Source organism: Suillus subalutaceus, assembly GCF_016647625.1.
Source record: "Suillus subalutaceus strain FC151 chromosome Unknown DFJ58scaffold_11, whole genome shotgun sequence".
In the NCBI taxonomy this organism is placed as follows: Eukaryota; Fungi; Basidiomycota; class Agaricomycetes; order Boletales; family Suillaceae; genus Suillus; species Suillus subalutaceus.
In genome coordinates this window covers 101,634-122,287 of record NW_024540260.1, presented here as the reverse complement: position 1 = coordinate 122,287, position 20,654 = coordinate 101,634, and the positions used below count along the sequence as shown (strand labels likewise).

At 48.5% G+C, this 20,654-nt stretch overlaps 7 protein-coding genes across 7 annotated transcripts; 3 read left to right on the top strand and 4 right to left on the bottom strand.

Moving 5' to 3' along the window:
* Window positions 1-546: 546 nt before the first annotated feature.
* DFJ58DRAFT_854016 (Golgi CORVET complex core vacuolar protein 8-domain-containing protein) lies at window positions 547-4,615 on the top strand (the record flags this gene model as incomplete). The annotated part of the gene is made up of 4 exons (XM_041393862.1): window positions 547-643; window positions 706-1,631; window positions 1,683-1,883; window positions 1,944-4,615. The coding sequence occupies 4 exons, from the start codon at window positions 547-549 to the stop codon at window positions 4,530-4,532; spliced, it is 3,813 nt and encodes a 1,270-aa protein (XP_041248729.1). The 3' UTR covers window positions 4,533-4,615.
* On the bottom strand, window positions 4,547-7,974 carry DFJ58DRAFT_764832 (oligomeric golgi complex component, COG2-domain-containing protein). The gene is made up of 12 exons (XM_041388716.1): window positions 7,506-7,974; window positions 7,370-7,450; window positions 7,164-7,318; window positions 6,999-7,116; window positions 6,711-6,935; window positions 6,165-6,653; window positions 5,888-6,107; window positions 5,715-5,833; window positions 5,573-5,665; window positions 5,302-5,527; window positions 4,951-5,251; window positions 4,547-4,899 (listed from the first exon to the last, which is right to left on the bottom strand). Exons 1-12 carry the CDS (start codon window positions 7,908-7,910, stop codon window positions 4,629-4,631), a joined length of 2,703 nt encoding a protein of 900 aa, XP_041248728.1. The 5' UTR covers window positions 7,911-7,974; the 3' UTR covers window positions 4,547-4,628.
* Window positions 7,961-12,022, bottom strand: DFJ58DRAFT_904132 (chloride channel). The gene is given in 19 exon segments (XM_041394897.1): window positions 7,961-8,267; window positions 8,319-8,421; window positions 8,472-8,507; window positions 8,527-8,612; window positions 8,662-8,851; window positions 8,901-8,970; window positions 9,019-9,161; window positions 9,216-9,641; window positions 9,690-9,791; window positions 9,841-9,891; window positions 9,940-10,033; window positions 10,082-10,095; window positions 10,154-10,272; window positions 10,322-10,405; window positions 10,461-10,550; window positions 10,611-10,653; window positions 10,709-10,870; window positions 10,928-11,817; window positions 11,883-12,022. Coding segments are annotated over 19 exon segments (2,769 nt in total). The 5' UTR covers window positions 11,884-12,022; the 3' UTR covers window positions 7,961-8,202.
* Window positions 12,023-13,095, top strand: DFJ58DRAFT_764823 (uncharacterized protein). Its single transcript, XM_041388715.1, has 5 exons — window positions 12,023-12,234; window positions 12,294-12,435; window positions 12,486-12,562; window positions 12,619-12,624; window positions 12,675-13,095. The coding sequence occupies exons 1-5, from the start codon at window positions 12,123-12,125 to the stop codon at window positions 12,719-12,721; spliced, it is 384 nt and encodes a 127-aa protein (XP_041248726.1). The 5' UTR covers window positions 12,023-12,122; the 3' UTR covers window positions 12,722-13,095.
* DFJ58DRAFT_764822 (uncharacterized protein) lies at window positions 13,086-13,746 on the bottom strand. Its single transcript, XM_041388714.1, has 2 exons — window positions 13,726-13,746; window positions 13,086-13,579 (listed from the first exon to the last, which is right to left on the bottom strand). The coding sequence occupies exon 2, from the start codon at window positions 13,542-13,544 to the stop codon at window positions 13,245-13,247; it is 300 nt and encodes a 99-aa protein (XP_041248725.1). The 5' UTR covers window positions 13,545-13,579; window positions 13,726-13,746; the 3' UTR covers window positions 13,086-13,244.
* Window positions 13,747-14,279: 533 nt separating this feature from the next.
* On the top strand, window positions 14,280-18,619 carry DFJ58DRAFT_764816 (fungal-specific transcription factor domain-containing protein). The gene is made up of 13 exons (XM_041388713.1): window positions 14,280-14,683; window positions 14,716-14,832; window positions 14,889-14,921; window positions 14,980-15,034; window positions 15,218-15,799; window positions 15,849-16,203; window positions 16,254-16,318; window positions 16,374-16,600; window positions 16,649-16,808; window positions 16,867-16,981; window positions 17,033-17,492; window positions 17,540-18,169; window positions 18,224-18,619. The coding sequence occupies exons 1-13, from the start codon at window positions 14,553-14,555 to the stop codon at window positions 18,372-18,374; spliced, it is 3,081 nt and encodes a 1,026-aa protein (XP_041248724.1). The 5' UTR covers window positions 14,280-14,552; the 3' UTR covers window positions 18,375-18,619.
* Window positions 18,620-19,016: 397 nt separating this feature from the next.
* DFJ58DRAFT_764812 (uncharacterized protein) lies at window positions 19,017-20,287 on the bottom strand. The gene is made up of 2 exons (XM_041388712.1): window positions 19,298-20,287; window positions 19,017-19,275 (listed from the first exon to the last, which is right to left on the bottom strand). Exons 1-2 carry the CDS (start codon window positions 19,961-19,963, stop codon window positions 19,081-19,083), a joined length of 861 nt encoding a protein of 286 aa, XP_041248723.1. The 5' UTR covers window positions 19,964-20,287; the 3' UTR covers window positions 19,017-19,080.
* Window positions 20,288-20,654: the final 367 nt, after the last annotated feature.

Here is a 20,654-nt window from a genome sequence, read left to right as displayed (position 1 = left end):
TGAATCTGAGGAACATGAGGTGGAACAGGCGCTTTTGCAGGAAAGCAGTAGTGCTTCCAATGACCTGCCTCGTGACGTGCCAGTAAGCCGTGGCACGCCTCATGGCTTAGACACGTACTCATGCATGTGCAGCGTGTTGATATTCAGTTGGACGTCAGCGCTTCAACATCCGCTCCCTTGGTTATGTCTTCTCTCCCACATAGCAGAGTAGGGTCTCCTGCGCCGAATGGGCCCTTCTTACAATTCCCCAAGCCATTCCTACACCCAAATGTCTCCAGACTTCGCTCCTTTACGCCAAAGGGCTCCCCTACTCCCAGCACTGGATCGCCTCACGCCCAAGCTATAAATAGTTTCCCCTCATCTCCATCTCATTTTTCAGAGATTTCGCGGACATCGTCTCCTTCAACGGGCAATAATGGACTTCTGATAGACCAGGAGAGAGAAGTGTTTCGCTGGTCGTCACTCCGGAGCGCAGGGTCTCATCTCTACGACCAGAAACCTGCAAAGGCATCAAGCGTCCTCGGGGATCATATAACGGGAGCTCCCATGGTCCTGGCTGCCAATGGGTTTATCTGCGTTGGGACAGACAAGGGCCGCATATTCGTTTTCGATTTCAAGCAAACATTGAAGTGTATATGCGGTAGTGACTCGTCGGGTAACTTTTAAACCTGTTCCGATATTGATCATCTAATCAACCCCATTCAGGATCAACTTTTGGGCCCGTCTCTGCGGTCGCGCTATCAAACGACCATACATTTGTCGCATCTGGGCATACTACGGGCTACATCCAACTTTTCGACTTGAAAAATCCCGAGGTCGCAGCTCGGACCGTGACACCTGTTGCTCTTGCCGCTGTCACGTCTGGCCGACAGGAAGGACATATTCCAGGCTCCCGTATCATCAACATATCATTCGTAGCTGGCCGTCATACAGCTGTGGTCTCCGCTGATGAGCACGGTCTGTCGTTTTATCACAGCCTAGGCAAAGTCCTATTTGTGGAGGCATCAGACACAATACGCATTTTTGGGAACTATCATGGAGAGGATGTTGAAGCTAGTATCTCTGGTCATCCCGCAGACCCACTTTCCCAACAGAATGCACTCGATCGCCCTTCCTTTCGCCGCAGAAGACGACCACGTAATACAATCCTGGCAATGAGCACTCTTCCCCTGGGACCTCTTCCACATCCCACCGATGCATATCAGATTGCTACCATACTGACGCCTACAAAACTCGTTGTCGTGGGCCTGAAGCCTACTCCGAAGACATGGCTAAAAATTATGCGCGATGAGGAACAATTGTCGTCCCCCGCTTATCGAAGGAGAGGATGTCTCGCGTGGTTTCCTAGCATCCAAGATAATTCTACAGAGAAATTGGACAAAACAGTTGGCATGAAGAACGCAAAGAGCGGAAAACGACCGCGACCCACGCCAACTCATCCTGTCCTCTCGTACTCGTGGGGGAGTCATGTATATCTCTTACGTGTACATGAACAGAAGATCAAACAGACCGTGTCAAACAGCCGCACAGGAAATACGAGCGAAATAGAAGTTGGCACGTTGGTGTTCGAGGAGGCGGGAAAGTGGACGATGGATGATGCCGTACTTGCTATCCAATGGCTTAATGTCAATGTAAGTTCGTTCCAATGTAACGTATCAGTTCTCATGCTCCTTTTTTGACAGCAAATAGCCATATTTACTTCGAGCGCCTTGAGTATCTATGACGTACGTGGCATGAAAATGGTTGAAGCCGTCCGATTCGACTCTTCTTCTCTGGTATCGCCTTCGCTAGGCTTCACGGGAAATGGTTCAATATCATACTCGGAATCTGTGAGAGACATTGCCCACAGTATTCGGACCTACAAAGGAAAACTCTTCCTTCTGGTGAGAGAGCTCCGCATTATTTCCATATGGAAGCCAAGAAAGAACTGACACCCTTGTCAGGGTCGACAGGAATTATCTGTTGGTACCTTGCTTAGCTGGGCTGACAGGATCCTGTCCTTCGTTGAACAGGGTGATTTTCTCAGTGCCATCGATCTGACCCGGACGTACTATACAGACGAAGCTCCTGGCAACCGTAATGGTCTTCCTGAAGATCCAGAAGAACGTCAAATCGTAATCGCTGATAAAATTTACGACCTGATGGTGGCGTCCTCCCGTTATGCATTTTCTGAAGACCGCATGACAGATGGCACACATGCGTCACTTGATGGACGGGGCGTTGATCGCACCTCGCTCTTTGAAGATCTGGTAGCAACATGTGCCCGTGCTAGTATTGCTTTGGATGACTTTGACTTCTTATTCGAAGAGCTATTCCAGCAGTACGAAAACGCTGGCATATACCGGATGTTCCTCCATCAACTTGAACCTTTTGTGTTGGATGGCAGTATCCCTTCAGTGCCTCCTCGCATCACACAGCGACTGGTGGCGCTGCACGAGGAGGACGGACGTCCAGATCTCGCAGAACGAATTATCTGGCACATCGAGCCATCTTGCTTGGACATCAACCAAGCCATCAATCTCTGCCGAACCCACCAGTTATGGGATGCATTGGTTTATGTGTACACTCGTGCACTGCGAGATTATGTCTCTCCTATCATTGAATCCCTTGCCCTTATCCGTGACCTACAACAGAACCCAGCGCCCACGGACACCGTTGTCACGAATGCCTATAAGATCTACTCATACTTGGCAACCGTGCTGTGTGGACAAATCTATCCAAGCCAGGAGCCTATGGAGCCAGACGAGGCTTCATTCGCTAAAAAAGATGTGTACTCATTCGTTTTCTGCGGACATTCCACTACCTGGCCCGCTGAAGGAGGAAATCTGATTTTGACATCCAAAGACGAGAGCGGTGTGGAGCCAACATATCCCTATGCTCGACTCTTACTCCGTTTCGATGCTGAATCATTCCTGGATTGCTTGGACATGGCTTTCGAGGACTCATATCTACATGACTTCTCAGACATGAGTCGGCTTATGATAGTGACGATTCTACTGGATATCATGTCCAGTAAAGATCTCTCACCATCCGATGCCACGTTTCTGAACATCTTCATTGCACGGAACGTCCCGAAGTACCCCCACCACATTGAAGTCGCACCCAGTGTCCTTCATAACATTCTTACTGCACTCGCCACCCAACCTGAAGCGGAAACACGAGAGGACCGTCAGCTCGCGACAGAGTATCTCCTGTCGGCTTACACCCCCCATGATGGAGACCGAGTTCTTCAGCTCTTTGAAGATGCTGGATTTTATCGCATCTTACGTAGTCGGTACCGCCACGAGCGACGCTGGGGTCCCCTCCTCACTGCGTTCCTTCATGATCCCGAACTCCACCCTGCAGAAATATTCAGCGGTTTGGAAGAAGCCATTGCTAGTTCGGCAAGAGACAACAAAAAGCAGATTCCTGGCGACGTCATTAATGTTCTCACCACTTCACTGGATCAACTCTTACGAGCCGACGTTCTTGCAACTGCGTCTCTTCTAGACAAGCATGCTCCTCAGCTCCACGAGACGGCACTTGAGAGATCCCCCTTGTCGGATGATCGTGACCAATTCATCTACCTCAACCACCTGGTCCCTGACAGTGAATATGATCAGTATTCTACCACTCCCAGTTCCCCGACTCATATCAACAGCCGACTTCGCCACCGCTTTATCAGCTTGCAGTGTCACTTTGCTCCTTCTGGTGTCATTCCCGTCCTCAAACGTTTGCAAGACGGCATTGACTGGCCGACAGCGTTGAGTATATGCGAGGAAGCAGGAGCGTATGATGCTGTCATATGGGCCGTGAATTACAGTGGGCAGCCACGGGAAGCCCTTTCAAAGGCCGACGTATTTGAGAAGCAGCTCACGCTAGATCTTGCGCGCACGCTAGCCTCGCCAGCTCCTGGTTCTATGGACTCGGTCAACAAATGCTTGAATGACCTGCAAGCCGTCGGACGGCGCGGTATATCAGTATGCATGGAACATTCCAGCTCGTCTTCTCCTGCAGAAGTTCCTCTCGAGGACATTTGGTACCAGCTTCTGGGCAGCCAGATTCATACTGTGCAAACCCTCTCGGCCTGCTGTTCCACTGGCAAAGGTAGCGACGCAGGGCTTGAGGGTGAAGTGTTGTCGACTTTGCGGGCTATCGTCCAAGAGACGTTTGCGTCTTTGGTTTCTGTAAGCTCGACCCAGGCAGTATCGTTTCCTCGACTGTTTAAGCGTTTGGTGGATCCTGCTATTCACTCTGGCACGTCGGGCATCCTATATACGGAGTTCCGTGCGATTCTGACTGGCATGCTGGAATCATACCGAACTGATGGAGACATGTTAATCATCTCGAAACATCTCATTGACCGGGATGTCTTCGATTCCGTAGAACTATACACAAAAGAGAAAATGCGTGGCTGGGCCCCATCTTGCGGTGTATGTTCATCGTGCGGTCAGAATTTACTTCCTTCTCAGGCAGATGTCGAGGGTGTTCAGATTAGACTTTCACGGACAGGGACTATATACCATCTCAGATGCTCAGCTTTGGATTCCTAATGGCATGTTTTGCACCTAATCTATAATCTTGCTACTGCAATCGAATAGTAATCGAAAACATTGCTCCCAGCCAAGGATATAAGTTATGGATAAGTGTCAGAGATCGCCATCAACCAATTCAGCTCGAACCATTTGATCCAGGACTATAAAGCTGTCCACGGACCGCATGTCGACCCCTAGGGCTTCGCCTTCTGTCTTGAACGCTTCGACGTCCAGTATCATCTGCGCACGGATGCGTTCTTCGTCCTTCCCATCATCTTTTCCAGCAGTGGTAGATCCAAAGATAGACAACGTCGACTTTTTCCCTTTCTTCAGTCGTCGTAGAGATTCCTCGGTCTTCTTCATTGCAGTCAAGTACTGAATGTACCTTTGAAACCAAGTCAAAATCATGTTAATCGCACCGGAAGAACATGCGAACCGCTGGCAGACGCTTTCGACTACATTAGTTGAGACATCCCTCAACAATTCCTCCTTGAGTCGTTCCCCAGGACCACCGACAGCGCCAATTCCAAAGAAGATCCTTACCGGGCGGAGGATGGTAGGTGCAAAGTAACTTGGTTCGGAGGGTAATCGTTTGTTGGACATTGCTCTAAACTGTGAAGGAATAGATCGAACTGGCAACAGGGCATCGCAACACCGCCTGGATAATATGGCTGTGGCCTGGCTGTACAATGACGTAGAAAGAGCACTGAGTTGCTCCAGTTGAGTTCTCAGGGCGACTGCAAATGTTGAGTTCAGCAGTGTGAAGACGGACGGCATTTAGGCTAACCTTCTAGCACCTCCTCCGCCATATTGTCTTCTGTTGACGTGTCGGGAAGCATCATACTAATCTCTTCTCTCCATAATTGCAAGACTTGGCTCGTCATCGCCCGAATATCAACGAGAGCCGTTGCAAACTGCCTTAGTAAGATCTCGTCAGCAGCCGTACTTTCGATAGTCGCTTCTGGCGTGAGCCCAGGTGTTGAAGATCTTGGAGGGTTGGCAATTGCTGAGGTCTAAAAAATGTTAACGAATACTCTGGCATCTATCAAAACACATGCCTTGTCATTCATAATGTTGGCAGCAGGTTTTACTGGAGACCCTCCTGCAGGTGGCAGTGAGTTTTCCAACCATTCCCGATATCGACTGAGGAGCTAGAAACGTGTTCACATTGACGCCTGATAACTAATACAGAGGAAGTACCTGAAGAGTAAATTTCCAGAAGCGATGCGCAAGGTCGGGAATGTACACTTCCGCACTCCAGCACGAATCAATTGCAGTGAAAATGTCAGCAGCCTGTGCCGTTACAAACACCTTGTGCCCTTGAGAACGGTTAGCTAGGGACATGTGCTGAAACCAAGTTAATGGTAATTCACCAGGAGTAAAGTTTGGTGCTTCAGGATCCAGGATTCGCGATGACAACGTTTCTTCCAGCTTTGTGATGATTTCTTTCCACCGCAGCTGGAAATATACAGAAAGCTGCCAACGTCGCTGAAATGCAGTGAAAACTGGATGGGAACGCATGTTTTGCACAGAATGCGTGGAAGGAGCCAAAAATTCGAGAGAACGGATGAAGGCCTGTGTTGTAGAATGATGCTGCAACCAAGGGTCGATGCATCACAAGATTCTAAGCAAGTTCCTATAGAACCTTACCTTGCGGAACTCGTTTGCGTTTCCTGGCGCAAATACAACAGTGCCAAGTTCGTCCATTATTGCCTTACCAATTTCTGCCCACACCACATTGGTCATAATCTCAAAGCCATCCACAGAAGCTTGTTGTGCGTCTCCCAGGTCGTGGTTTCCCAACGCTATACTTGATTGCGATTGAGTTGAACCCGCCTTAAGGGAAACTCGTTCGGCAATCTCCATGATGCGCCCAAAATCTCGCTCAATAAAACGAAGAATCTGGTTGTACAGTTTTGCAAGCGCATCATTAGATTCGTCAAGCAAGTGCACCGGTCCAGAAACATGTGAAGCTTCGAAGGGATTTTGCTTAGAGGCAAATGCGGTGAATGGGGTATATGGGGTACGGGGCAACAGCGCGCTCCCGTGTGATTCTGTGCGGGTAGAGAGCGCGGCAGGAAGTGGAGTATGTGGTAACACTGGTGAGAGTGATGCAGCCAGTGCATCAGGAAATATAGTCTAGATGCAAAGATGAGCAACTTCTTTTTGAGGAAGAGGGTAATATGTATCCCATACTTTCTTGATAAAGGCCTGCATTACGTCTCTTCGCATAATCTCTTCGGGAACTCTCCAAAGGTGTAGTGAATCGTAAATCCTTAGACATTCAGTCAAATCAACATAAAGTTTAGCTCGTTCGAGATCTAAAACTCTTCCTGCTTTGATGTCCGTCAGGGAGCTCAGGATCGCAGAGAAAACATGGTCTAGATCAGAGGTGAGAGTTGATTGTATGCGGTCAATGCGCTAACCGAAATAAAGAAAAGACTTCTATCAGAATCGCACTACGAAAGAAAGGCCGCAACAAACCCATCGTATTTCATCCACAAAAGCACAATTTTCTTCTTTTGCCTTCTCGATGTGATACAGAAGTTGAGTGTACTCAGCAGTGACTCTGGAAAGGTGCTTGGCGCGGTTGCCTTGGCTCCTGGAACTCTATTAGATCGTTTACACCAGCAAAAGAAATATGAATACTTGGCATCGATGGGTTGTCCTGCAGAGGCCGGAAGATGGAACTGATAATTGCTGTTGTGATTTTCAAGTGGTGACGTAGTAACTTGAGAGATGAGAAGAAGACTTTCGAGTCTGGTCACAGACTCTGATATCTTAAGCAAGAGATGTAGAAGTGCCTGAAGACCGACGCTTCAGTTAGAATTTGGACCCATAGATCGAGTATGAACCTTCTCTTCGCGTAAGTGGGTGCGGGTATCGAGCGTCTCTTGAATGCTATCTTGCGTAGCCTGGAGGCCAGCTCGCGACTCCTTGCATAGCGAATCAGCAGGACGATAGAAGACATGGAGTAATGGTAATGCTCACCGAGATGCGTTTCCGTAAGTCGTCGAGTGGGAGCTTGAGCTTCTCCAATCTCGAGCCTTCGCCTCTCAGGTCTGTACTTAGACTGATGAATGCCTCGTAGTCATCATTGATGAGTAACACCAACTCCTCCTTCAACGAGGTGAGGTAGTCTCTGAGCTCTGAGCGCAAGTCTTGTAGAGATGTGTGGGATCGGGAGAGCAAAAACTCTTCGACGTTAAACACTTCCGCAGTTAGATGAGGGTTGTCATGCGATAGTGGGACATAAATTGGTAGCTCCGTCGAGGCAGTAGTTCGGGGAGCATAGCTAGAGCCTGCGAGCTCACGCGCGACGAGCTCCTCTGCTAACCGTTCCAACTCATAAGGGTCGGGAGATTTGGCAGCGGCTTGGGAGACGCGCGAAGACATGTTAGTATGATGTCGATCAACGCGTACTACAACGCGATCCCACAGGAGTGGTCATAAGGTAAAGGTATATTATTGTGTAGTAAAAGTATACGTAGTACTGCTAATATGTAATTGCGATAACTTAAGATCAATAACCATAAACATGCCTACAGCAGAATTCTGTCAGTATCGCGTACTTTGTACTTTGGGTTTAGGTATGCAACCAGTATCCACAGAATCATCCCTTAGTGTGCGAGTGTCTGTTGATTATGTCCATTAGCCAATAAACTCGTGGCGGCAGATCGTGAGTCTATCACGATTTCTCCTCCAATTCGCTGAGAAATGCTAGCCACGTCTTCTTGTCGATTACGCCTTCATCTGAAAAGTGCAACTTCAGCAACACCAACGGGAGTGAATGAATATTCGTACAGTCACCATCAGTGTCCGTCACTACAACATAACGAGCGCCAAGTTTCACGAAAAATTGGTGAAGGAGCTCCAAAGGCGAGTTGGACTGAATCATCAATGGAGCCTACATCCATTTAAGTGTCTGCACCATAAAATCAAACGAAAGGAATATACCTGGTCCATGTATACGCTGAAGTCGAATGGATCGTCCTTCATTTGGCTCTTCCACCCAGGACGAAAATGAAGTAGTCATGTCCTCATGCGTATAGGTAGTGTGAAAGCGAACTTCCTCGGTTGCTCCCTCTGCTACGACGGCTAGATTTTTGGTTAGATGTGGTTTGTATGGGAAAATGAGGGTATCTACTGAGAGCATGCTCTAATTCGCTAGCGCCAATGTAGCCAACCAGGCGCATACCATCTTCGTCACGACCTGGCCTGAGGATGGGGAAACCACCGTCATCATGCTCAGCATTCAGAAGTGATTGCAATTGGTCCCGAAGACTTTCAACGGTATTGTGTCGGTCAACCCTGATCACATCCACATCTCGATCGGTCTAGAAGTGATAGTGAGTCAGATCTCAACAACGGGTACGGTGTCCTTACCACTTCCTTGATGGACAGATTTGACCACAGGTATTCATGTTTAGCATCTAGGTACGGAAGTTGAGATAGCCTGTGAAAAGTGTCAGGGGGACTGGTGGGGTTCGGACTAGGTTCTCACTCGATCACCAGGTCATAAATTCCTTTAGGCTCCAGGGCATCGGCTACGGTCTTTGCAACAAGAACAGACAGCATGACAGGGACAGCATACGTGAGGGTATCGGTTAGCTCGAACATGATGACCGCTAATGACACCGTTGTTCTCTGGAGATCTAGAGTCAACTTCGTGGCACCAAGGACTTGGAGCCGGTTACTTACAGTGACGCCCGACAAGGCCGCTGCAGCCCCCACCATTGCGTAAAGACCAGGCACGACACAATCCATGTCACCCTCGCATACAGCAAATACAGTGCTATCCGGGTAATGGTACTGGAGCCATTGCACAGCAATGCCAACAATCCGTCCAGCACATGCACCTACTCCGAGGGTGGGTATAAAAATCCCAGCCGGTAGTTTTATGCCGAATGTAATTATAGTCAGGAAACCCTTGACGATCATGGCAACAAGGATCGCTCGCACGACGGGCCAGACATGGTCGAAACTGCTTGGATCCAGGACGCACAAATTAAAATGGCTGTTTTTGCTGCCTGTGCGACATTCTGAGAAGAGGTTATAAACAAGCTCTGTGCCCCCCATGCGTGCATAAGGATTTAAAAAGCACAAAACAGTGGTTACGAGAGTCACCTACGTCATTGAGAAGGTTGGATAAGGGACGAACAAGGTGATGCTCACAAGAACGACTTCTGCAACTGGATGCGCCTTTAACCATGTTTTGCCACGAACGTCACGACTCCAGCGGTAGTTCAGCTTGGAAAAGTACGCGCCGTATACTCCCTGCATCTTCGTTTAATAAACTGTCCTCCAAGAGAACTGAGATACGCACTCCAAGAACTCCAAGTAGGATAAAAAATATTAGCTCATATGCATGCCAATCCTGTCGGATATAATGAGCGAGCGACCAGTCAAATACTGCGTGACAAACCTTGTCATAAGTGACCTGGAATAATACAACTTTACCAGTTCCGAAAGGGTCGAGAAACCGGAGGGTTACAGCCGCTATCATTGCGCAGAAAAAGCTAGGAAATTGGTTTCAACACAGTAATATTGGAATGTATGGTGGCTACCTTCTCCACATAACCTTGGAATATCCAACAAGAGATTTAGAAACTGATTCACGGACAATGGAAAGATACTACCTTGGGCGGAAAGAAGTAAGAGACTTCTTCCAAGCTAAACAAGGTACCGCCAATGGGTGCCCCAAATGCAACAGCGACACCTGCCGCGCATGCTGCACTGAGTATCTCACGACGTTTGGCTGGAGAAAAACATGAGCATGGAAAGAAAATTGAACACTAGGAATTAACCTTCGTTATTTTCATATTTGCTATGATAACGACTGACGATGTTGCCTACGCAGCTCGCAATGTGGACGAAAGGTCCCTCCTTGCCTGAATTTCAGGCATCAGCACTCATGTGCCAAAAGTAATTTGCAAGAGTAATCACCAAGAGACAATCCTGAGCTAACTGACAAAGCCAGTCCAAGCGCTTTAATAAATAGCACGCGCCCGCCGAGATAACCATGGATGACGAAGCCTACATCAATGGAAGAAATTGAAATTGAGAAACAGCCATTCATCTTTGACCCTCACAAACCTGATAAAATGGTCTTGATCTCCGGGATTCCACTCCCTGCAGCCTGTTATTTCAGATCATAATCAGTGTAAGCACTCTGTAGTAAGACTTGTGCATACGTAGTAGATTACACCACGCTTGGGCCGCGAAGAGCTCGAAGCGGTCCGTTCACCATTCTTGTCGAAATGAGGAGATAGAACTCCGGATTCTTTACGAGTGATGAAGGACGTTGACGCCGTGAGATAGATTGTGAGGAGCGATGAAGTACCGGCCAATAAAACCTAAGAATCCATGAGATGTCGCATAACCATGACTCAGCGACACAGCCGAGAACCTACCGCAATGATTGTATACGCAAAATACTGTACAGCACTTTCTCCACCCCCCAATTCGCTGCCCGTCCACGATGCAAAGACATCCGACCAGGTCCTCCAAGCGGAACAATGGTCATCCAAAGACCCGTACTCATCGGGCAGAGGACAGAAAAAGAGCTGTGCATGCCACCATGCGGTCTTGCAGTAGCCTTGCTTCACATCAAACAGCCATTGCTCTGCACGAACGACAAGAAATGCAACTACGGCAGTGAGGAACCCGACGATAGTGACGATGATCCATCCAAGGCTCTTGTCGAATACAAGTCGGACTCTGGAGCGGATGGACTTGCCGCGCCGGAGCCGGGCAAATCGGACCGAGTCCTTGATCGCATCATGAAGCCAGTCAATTGAGGAGAACGAGGAGTACCACACGCGGAATCCATTGGTTCGAACGTCGATGTCAGTGTCCGCGGCATCGGCATTTAAATTCACGAGTTGGGCATCGTAAGCAGATATGGGCCGCTGTTGGGAAATCCGACTGCGGAGTGTGTCCCGTGTAAATGTTGGTGAGAAGGCCGATGGAGAGTTTGGAACAGAGACGGTCACGCTTCGCGTTAGAGGAAGGCTTGGGAGAGTAACTTGGCGACGAGCGACCCAAAGATCAGGTTGGGTGCATGTGCGACGCGGGCGAACAGCGGGCAATGTCCCGTAACTGGTGCTGGGAACTGCGCGTAGCGCAGTGGTCTCATCGTCTGCTTGATTTTGTGCTGTTGGCGCTGAGTAGCTGCCAATTCGTTGCAGGCGTTGCCTGCGGTAATCGGTATCGGACGGGCCACTCAGAAGTCCAGAGGGAGGACTAGACGCGAAGAGAGACAGTGAGGCGGAATTCTTTTGGGGTGAATTTGACATCGTCACTGAGGCGGGATATTCTAGTATTAGCATTACGAAAGCATACCGTAATGCGTGAATTCATACATACTTGCAAGCCGCAGTCGATGTTGACCGCCTTGAAGAATCGATTGCTAGCAGAGCTTGTATGTCACGGTAATAAAACAAGATTTGTTTCACGGTTGCACTGTTTCTCTCCGCCTACCACGCTGTCACTACAGGAGTCTTGACCCCAATTTAGGGCGGATCAAATTGATATGTCGCCACCAAACAAGACCAAACAACACAGTTGCCAAAGAATTCAAACTCTTACACTGACAACCACTCAGAAATGGCAAACACAGGGCTTGGTGTGCCAGTCAAGCTACTTCACGAGTCCTTAGGACACATCGTTACCGTGGAACTCAAGACAGGCCAACTTTATCGTGGAAAACTCGCTGAAGGTACGTCTATTTTCAAGCATCACTGTCATAGATCCTTTCTGATTCATCTACGCTGCTAGCCGAAGATAACTTGAACATCTCACTCAGAGATATTACAGTGACAGGACGAGATGGCCGCGTATCACAACTAGATCAGGTTTATATTAGGGGAAGTATGGTCAGATTCTTCATTGTGCCGGATATGCTGCAGAATGCCCCCATGTAAGTTGCGCATGATCAGATTTCGAGATCACACTGACCTTGTTACTCAGGTTCAAGAGAGTTGGTCCAAACGCCATGCGCGGAAGAGGTATCGGTACTGCGCGTGGTCGCGCGACTATTATGAGAGGTCCGTTGTTATGTTTTGCTCTGTTTTATGATTCGCTGACTGAAAAAACTCTTTAGCGAACGGTATGGTTATTTTTTTTCGTCTGGAGCCCGTGATCTGATTGAAATGACAGCTCGTCGGGGACGTGGCGTCCCTGCCCCAAGAGGCATCAGGAGGTGATGTGATGACGTTCCTGCGACTGCGGTAAAAATGTACATATTTCATAATTCTGTAACTTGTGCAACATCCAACTGTTTTTTGACTGCAAGGGTTCCTTCGCGCAACTTTTTTTTTGCAAGCTAGGGGCTTGTACCAATGCATCTTGAAATCCACATTCGTCTGGAAGAGCTTATTACTTGCGTTGACGCTTTAGGTTTTCTTGAGCACGGAAGTGAGCTCACTCGTTTCCACAAAATAGGTGGAGAATTTTCAAAAATGCTCGTTCACGACTTTTGATGTTCGACTTGAAGATAGTCCCAGGTGAAATGAATATCTTGACCATTCAATGCAGGGCCTGGAAAGTCATGTATTCTTCATTAGTTTCCATCGATCAGATCTTCAGAAGGGATAGGCTTGGGTTATAAACGTTAAGCAAGACTGTCAGCGCTTCGAGGCAGTAAAGTCAAAGCAACCCGGCAGGATGCTATCACGATTTTGGTTTTAAAATAAGATCAAGTAAATCTATTCGTACTGAGTGGTCTGACTAGAAGTCAGAGACACGCCCTTTGAAACTCCAGTCACCGCCGTCATCACTCCACTTCCCGACGGGTTCCCTCTTCGGACCTCCTTGTTCGCCCGTTCTGGGGTTGACATCACCGTCAAACTCAGGTGTTAACGGTTTACGAGCGTCTGGGTGTAACGACATTTGTGCCTCCGCCTCACCATGGGAGAGGGTTGGAGATGAGAGAGGCATTTGAGCACTACGCTGGAGTTCTTCGAACTCCTGTTGAAGTTCGCGTGGAAGGGGAGGAGGTGAAGGTCTATTCAATTTGGATGAACTCATTCCCCGTGTCCCAATGACCAGGCGTTGTTGCAGGGCTGACCTGGTGGTAAGCGAACTGAAGCGAAGGAAGGGATGGAAAGATATGTGGGATGGCATAAGGTTTACCAAACTCAAGCTAGGCTGTGGCAGGTGCCACGTCAGGAAACACTTAGTTACAATCTGTTCATTTGGAATGACTCACCAACAAAGTTCTTTTATAGTTAAATGTTCACCAACGACAACGCCTACGGAGGCAGCGGTAATACTTAAAATACGAGGTTGCTAGTGTGGATGAATCACTGGTCAGATGACAGACAAACAGGCTGCAGGATGTTCGTACTTTACGTCAACTGAGAAGGACAAAGTGGTACAGTTTTCAAGAAGATCCTTGACGGCCCCGAATTAAAGAAGACTAGCCAGCGAAGTCGTTTGGTGTTCGAAATTTGTGATTCAGCGATCCCGTTACCGGCGGCAAAACCTTTTACAAAATGTCGATCAGCGATCGCGCAGACTGCCGGCGGGTTCGACTTAGTCCATAGGAGACTTTACTTAGGGTGTACAGGAAGTCATAATTATGTAATTTTGGTAGAAAAGAACATTACAATAACCGTGTTGGGGGAAAAACATATATGCGGGCCTTGTAGAGGGGATTGGCGCTTGCACTGTCCGTATCGGCTTTGTTTACGGCACCGGGAGTTTTAAAGTCCGACTAGCAGCACGTGAGAGTGAATGCATGTCAAGGGTGAAATAACGTTTGCTGACCAAAATATTTAACCTGGTTTGTCTTGAATCATGTTTTCCGGTCTTGATCCTTTCTTCTTGACTTTCACACCTTTGAATTCCAGACTCCCTTCTGTGACCAATATTCATTCTAGATTACCGAAGATATCAGGCCAGTTCTTGATTGTATTTCCGTGACCGTTTTATTTTAGTTCCCTCAAAGTGCTATCGTGGATCTTCCTAAATCATTCCTCTCTTGTCCCTCCTTTCGATCATCGTATCCTTGCAAGTTCGTGCACACTTCTCCACATGCATCCTACTCGTCCCTACTACTCTTCAAACGTCTATTCGTCCAATGTCGTAGATATTGGCGACCCTTATACGATATCCCAGCAACCTATGGCCAGCACGTCTATGGTTACTCTACAGCAGACCCCATCGTACTCCAGTGAACAGGCGCCTACAAAAAGAGAAAGATCGAGCGGGCCTGCGATGCCTGTCGCCGTAGAAAGACTAAATGTGATGGCCCACGCATGCCTGATAATATCTGTACCAACTGTGTACAGAATCGCAAGACCTGTACTTATATGTATGTCCGAGAATATTATACAAGCGAAAGTTGCTGAACGATTATGATCCTTACAGCGAGGCTTCGAAGCCTAGAGGTCCTCCAAAGGCGTATGTGTTACCCCCGTTCTCTGACTAATCATGACAATAGAACTGAGATCATGTGCAGATATATCACTGGTCTTGAGGACAGGTTGGAAAGAATGGAGGCACTTTTAAAGCGGGTGCGTAAATCTCACGTTTATTAATCCCGCCCGGCATGGTGGGTGTCTCGAGAATGTGTCAAGGTCCTTTAATGCAACCAGACCTTCACACTCCATCACATGTCTCCGAGAAATGATGGAAACTGCAGTCTATCTTCTGCTATTTTCTCTGTTACTCTTGTCTGACTGATGATTATCGTATAGCTCCGCCCTGAGGCTGACTTCTCGGAAGAACTTGGTTCACCAGTTGTCCGTGATTCTTGGAAACATGATGCAGAACCACAATACCGTCTTTCCCCAGATGAAAAATCATCATCTCCAGTCGCTCATTTGCGATCTCATGGGTCACCTTCTGTCGGTACTAGTCTACCCCCTGTTGGCAAATTTTTGCCTTCATCTAGCGTTAGTGTCAGGAGCCGGCGTTCCGCGGGCACCCCTCGAACTGATACAGACTTATCATCGGACGGATGTACATCCTCGGAGAGTGAAGAAGTCGGCGAATTGAGTCTTTCCCGGGGCATGAAGCGTCTAACCATTCGTGGGCTCGAGCCTGCCCAGGAACATGCCCCATTTGTGGATAATCAAGTCCGCTTCCATGGCAAGAGTAGCTGCTTCAAACTCATCGAACCAACCCGAAAACTTCGCGACGAACACATCAACCGCATATCCCAAGAGTCAGGCTTGACTGATGCCGAGAGTGGATCGGGCAGTCGCAGTTCACCGGAATCAACGAGTTCTGCCAGTTTTACACCAATACGACGGCGAGAATTCTGGACCACGCCTTCAGTAAGCATTTATTCTCATCGGGCATTAAATTGCTCATCGCTTGTTCTAGTGGGAACTTAATTTTGAAAGCTTCCAAGACAGGCTCGAGCCGCTCTGCCAGTCGCTAACAAAGGAATTCCCCCCACCTGACTTGACCGACAGTTTGATCAACTTATACTTTCTCCATATCAACCCTCAATGTCCACTTTTCCATCGACCGACATTTGAGCGCCAATGGCGGAAGGGTCTTCAAGAAACAGATCTGTGGTTTGGATGTCTGTGCTTGGCGTTATTCGCTGTTGCTAGCCGCTGGTCCGACGATCCCCGCGTATTGGATGGTGCGTACGGTATACCCGAGGCAGAGATATCCGACGAGGATTATAAGTGGCAAAGAGCAGGATGGAAGTACTTCAGCGCAGCAGTTGGTATGCCAGCAACCTTGTCGAATTATGTCCGTGGATCTCATTCTCTGCAGACGTTCATCGCGATTCTCGCAGCTTGTTTCACCCCCCTGGCCTCTTTGAGGTACAGACCATGTCTGTGAGTAACTTTACAATGACAACAGTGATTCATAAAAATATCCTATCTGCCATAGTTACTAGGCATGTTTCTACGCGGTACTGCTTATCATCCAGTGGGATGGCTTTTTATCAGTATTGGCCTCCGCAAAGCTCAGGATGTTGGCGCACATCGCAAGAAGATTTATGGAGCAAAGCCAAGTGTTGAGGAGGAACTGTGGAAAAGAGCATTTTGGGTGCTTGTGCTGTACGACCGCATAGGAAGTGCAGCTCTTGGACGACCATGTTGTTCTGGAGAGGAAGAGTAAGTCACACAATTTTTATGTGACCCTTCTGACGCATGCTTATCCAGCTTCGATGTCGACCTTCCCCTGGAAGTCGATGATGAATACTGGGAAACCAACGATCCTGAGAAGGCATTCCAACAACCACCGGGAAAGCCATCAAAGATAACAGGGTTCAACTCCTACCTAAAATTGACTAAAATCGCGGCATACGCTCTGAGGACCATCGTGCGTTTTCCCACCCCGCCGGTATCTTTTACGAGCGACTAAACCTTTATTGGCGTAGTATGCCCTTGACAGGTCCAAATTGTTGGTTAGTGCCGCGCGTCCGCGGTGGCATGAAGTTTTGAATCGCCTTAGTGCCGCAATGACTGAATGGGCCGACTCAGTGCCTCCTCATTGTCAGTAATCATTAATTATGAGCGTCGATCCATCTCACGCTTTGATTGCAGTGCAATGGTCACCTCACATAGAAGATCCGCTCTTCGCCAACCAATCGGTTACGCTGTACACCACCTATTACATCATCCACATCCTCATTTACCGTCCCTTTTTACCCGGTTCACTTCGCTCCCTTTCCAATGTTACCCCACACACAAACATGCCGGTCCCCTGTATAGGCGTCTGTGTCAGCGCAGGAAAATCCTGTGCGAAGATACTGCGGGCACAGATTCAAAGGGGTATATCCAATATACCCACGCTCATTTGTGGGTCACACATGTGCGCTGCGATTCTTCTCATGAACTTTTGGGATTTGAAATGGCAAGAGCGCGAACAACTCCAGTCTGGTGGAATGGAGGATGTGAAGCCAGCATTTGCGGTTGCGATGGCAGAGCTCCTTGACGACATCTCCTTCTTCATACAAGTGCTTGAACATCTGAAACCGCGATGGAGAAATGCCGAGATGTATCTGTACGTGACGCGATCTATTGTTTGACCATTACCGAGGTTTCCTCCAGAAAGGACCTTACTGCTTCAATGCCACACAGCCTCAACGGCTCTGGAAGCGGTGGTCACAAAGGTAATCTATCACTCCAAAGCTATGGGGGCAAAGACGACGCACGCACATTGTTACCGCCACCGGATTATCGCCCCAATCCCTCATCAGTGTACCATCCTGCGCTACCGCCTGTCACTACATACCCATACGTCCCACTGGCCGAGCCCGTCAACACCAGTCCTCATTGGTTCGACTTTCCGCACCTTACCAGACATCCAGTTCCTGGAGTACTACCCTTGTGGGAATCCCGTGGACTAGGGCAAGGCGGAGCCACCTCTTGGAGCAATCAGCTGCAGACTCGTCCCTCGTCCTTGCAGTCATCTCATTCTCACAAATATGACCATCCCGCCATTCGTTCCCTAGAAGCTCCGAACGCCTCGGTCACCAGCCTCGACTCTGGAATAATGATGCCTGCGAGCCTTGTGCACGGATCTGATACAAGATTGTCATGTAACGAGCGCCCCGTGTCACGTCCGCAGTTTGAACGTGCAACCTGTCCACCGTTCAATAATTATACCCAGCATAGTGGAAATGGCCAAATGCATGCCAACGCTACGCATCACACATATACCACTCATTCAGAATCAAGGTCTGCCTTTCATTTCGTTAACATTTACTCTTCTCACGTCGTCCTTCGGCATAGGTACGGGTGGCCAGCAGCTGAGTGGGAGCAATCGTATGGACCTCGTTCATCGATTGCCGGCTCTCCTCCACCTCGTTCCAGTAACTTCCTGCACCCCAAAGGGAGTGAATACTCGCAGGGACACATCGTCTCATATGCCGGGCAGTATTGATATCGATGGGCAGACAAGGGTTTCACCGTCTTATGTATATAACGACTTTCCATGATCAATTTCGTGTCGCTTGATGTCGAGGACTCTGTCGACGATGTATTTATTTTCTAGTTTACATACTATCCGTCCTAGTTTTTGCCGTAGATTACATCTCTTAGATTTTACCGTGTTTTCTGCATGTCATGAAGAGCCCCCTTTAATTGTTTGTAGGACTATCAAAGCCTGACGAGAATGCTTCCAATATTTCCTTCCTAGCTGTGATTTCTTTGAGCTCACTGTGAATCACAGACACGAGGCATGGGGTCCCTGCTGCAGATATTTCCGTACAAGCCTGAGACTCATGAGGCACATCGAGTGAATGGATCACAGGCTTCACATTAACTCCTCCGCGATCACGAGTCACAACAGCTGAGTCAAATAAAATAACGCTGGGGCTGCTTTTGGCGGTCCTGAGGCCTAGGCCAGGCTCAAACAAACGCCGGGAAGACGAGATAGTACGTTAGCTTATCGCCAATTCGTATTCACTATATCTCACTGAAGGAGCGGCGCAATTTGTGGACCTGTGGTGGGAACAACGTCGGTTGTGTAGTACGAGATTCGCTAGGAGAAGTATCAAACATTATTATATTAAGAATACTCATGCCAGCATTGGTACGTGATGGACTGACAGAATTATTACAATGATGTGAACTCACTATGAACAATATCATGTGAAGCTGACATCCCATATGTCAACCCCCTGTTCCCATTGAGGGAGGACAGCAGCCGCGGCACGCTTCGCTATGATTAGGGTATGGGGACGGCACCCAAGGCACTTCTGCGTACTAGTAGAGGTACTATCAATGACCTCGAGGGTAGAATCAGAACCAGTACGCCACTCTTCGATCTCTTTGCGGTGTGCCTCGTTTCCATGCACCCGTGACATGAATGACGAGAACCTTCAGTCTTCCTTCCTCCAAAACAGGTTTGATCATCTCCTTGATGGAGTTAACATTTCCATGCAACCCGTGCCTATATGTAATCGCCAGATGCGTGAGATAAGATAGTTCTCGAAGACGAGCCATGCTCTCGGACGTCGTAGCAGGCGTTAGTTGGAATCTGAGATGGGTGACTAGAGGAGAGATGATGGACATATCGATGCCATCTCGACAAGCGAGAGCTATTAGGAGTTGTTCGTGGGGTGCAATAGGAAGGCGAAATGTCGTGATTTCTGGTGGCGCGATGGGCTGCTTTAAGTTCCGGGCGCAGTGGAGGTATGAAGGCACAGAAAATCCACAAACGAGACTTGTGACGCCAGTGCACTTTTTCAGCACCTCGTCTATATTGCTGATGGGACCCAGTGCGGTGATGCTCAACCTCTTCACCAGATTATGCGCAAAGGCATGCGGTTTGGAGTTGAGGCTAGCGATAAATGCTAAGAGGGAGCGACTGGATGAAAGGGAGACTGTGTGGTAAAGGTTGCGTTCGACATGATTGCGCACCCAATGCGAGACAAGCGATAGTGCTACAGCAGTGGGGCGGTGACTAGAGGCCAGTGAGAAGACGTGGAGCAGGAGTTCAGGCGGGAGAGTAGTAAAAGGCGACGCCATGCGTACTGGCGACCAGGGCCTGATGATTGTGGAGGCTGGTCTTATCCAATGGTGGTCGTCTAAGAACCTTTATGCTTGCGGACCGCAATGCGACGTCATCATTTACTCCTCCAGTTTCTCGAGTTGCTCCACCTGCTCCACCAATGCTTGTGACATGGCTTGATGGGCGTCTACACAAAAGTCAGTCAACCCTACGGAAAAGGATATATAGATCAAGAGGTCACGAAAGAAAGATCATGCGGCATCGTTCTATAGACATATGGTTAGCATGCCCTACTTAGCTAGTAGATCAACCAGAAGATTGGTTAAATGTACTCAATCTGGAACGTTAACGGTCAGAAGCTTCAAGTTCTCATTGTTCAAATCATGATGATCTGGGCCATAAAGCACATGCACCCAAATTGTTGAAAAGACCTGTACTGAGTACTGACTCCGCGTCATGAGTATTCCTTCCGCGGCAGTCTCTCGGCAAGTCGGTCGGGCCGGGTCGGGTTCTCTCCGCAACAGGAACAGGAACAGCACACAAACATCAATTTATCGCAGTTTTTTTTCGTCCTGCTCGCTCAAAAAAAAACTGGAGAAATAAATGAGGGTTTTTTGGCTGTCATACGACACAAGTGACCGGTAAGATTAGCGAGGCTACGTTACATACGTGTATACAATCACCGGTGAGAGATGAGTACTGAGTGAA

Bases quoted from the DNA above. Each gene is read 5' to 3' on its own strand.
- DFJ58DRAFT_764832 (XM_041388716.1), bottom strand. From the start codon at position 7,910: ATGTCTTCGCGCGTCTCCCAAGCCGCTGCCAAATCTCCCGACCCTTAT. The intron at 6,108-6,164 runs GTAAGGTTCTAT...CCTTGGTTGCAG, and splicing joins ACGCAAACGAGTTCCGCAAG to CATCATTCTACAACACAGGC. The intron at 5,528-5,572 runs GCATGTGTTTTG...AACATTTTTTAG, and splicing joins CCAACATTATGAATGACAAG to ACCTCAGCAATTGCCAACCC.
- DFJ58DRAFT_904132 (XM_041394897.1), bottom strand. The intron at 10,406-10,460 runs GTGATTACTCTT...CCTGAAATTCAG, and splicing joins TAGCTCAGGATTGTCTCTTG to GCAAGGAGGGACCTTTCGTC. The intron at 8,422-8,471 runs GTATATTCCTTT...AAATGGATGTAG, and splicing joins TCAGCGTATACATGGACCAG to GCTCCATTGATGATTCAGTC.
- DFJ58DRAFT_764823 (XM_041388715.1), top strand. From the start codon at position 12,123: ATGGCAAACACAGGGCTTGGTGTGCCAGTCAAGCTACTTCACGAGTCC. The intron at 12,235-12,293 runs GTACGTCTATTT...CTACGCTGCTAG, and splicing joins TCGTGGAAAACTCGCTGAAG to CCGAAGATAACTTGAACATC. The intron at 12,436-12,485 runs GTAAGTTGCGCA...CTTGTTACTCAG, and splicing joins ATGCTGCAGAATGCCCCCAT to GTTCAAGAGAGTTGGTCCAA.
- DFJ58DRAFT_764822 (XM_041388714.1), bottom strand. From the start codon at position 13,544: ATGAGTTCATCCAAATTGAATAGACCTTCACCTCCTCCCCTTCCACGC.
- DFJ58DRAFT_764816 (XM_041388713.1), top strand. From the start codon at position 14,553: ATGCATCCTACTCGTCCCTACTACTCTTCAAACGTCTATTCGTCCAAT. The intron at 14,684-14,715 runs GTACTCCAGTGA...CTACAAAAAGAG, and splicing joins ACTCTACAGCAGACCCCATC to AAAGATCGAGCGGGCCTGCG. The intron at 14,922-14,979 runs GTATGTGTTACC...GATCATGTGCAG, and splicing joins CCTAGAGGTCCTCCAAAGGC to ATATATCACTGGTCTTGAGG.
- DFJ58DRAFT_764812 (XM_041388712.1), bottom strand. From the start codon at position 19,963: ATGGCGTCGCCTTTTACTACTCTCCCGCCTGAACTCCTGCTCCACGTC.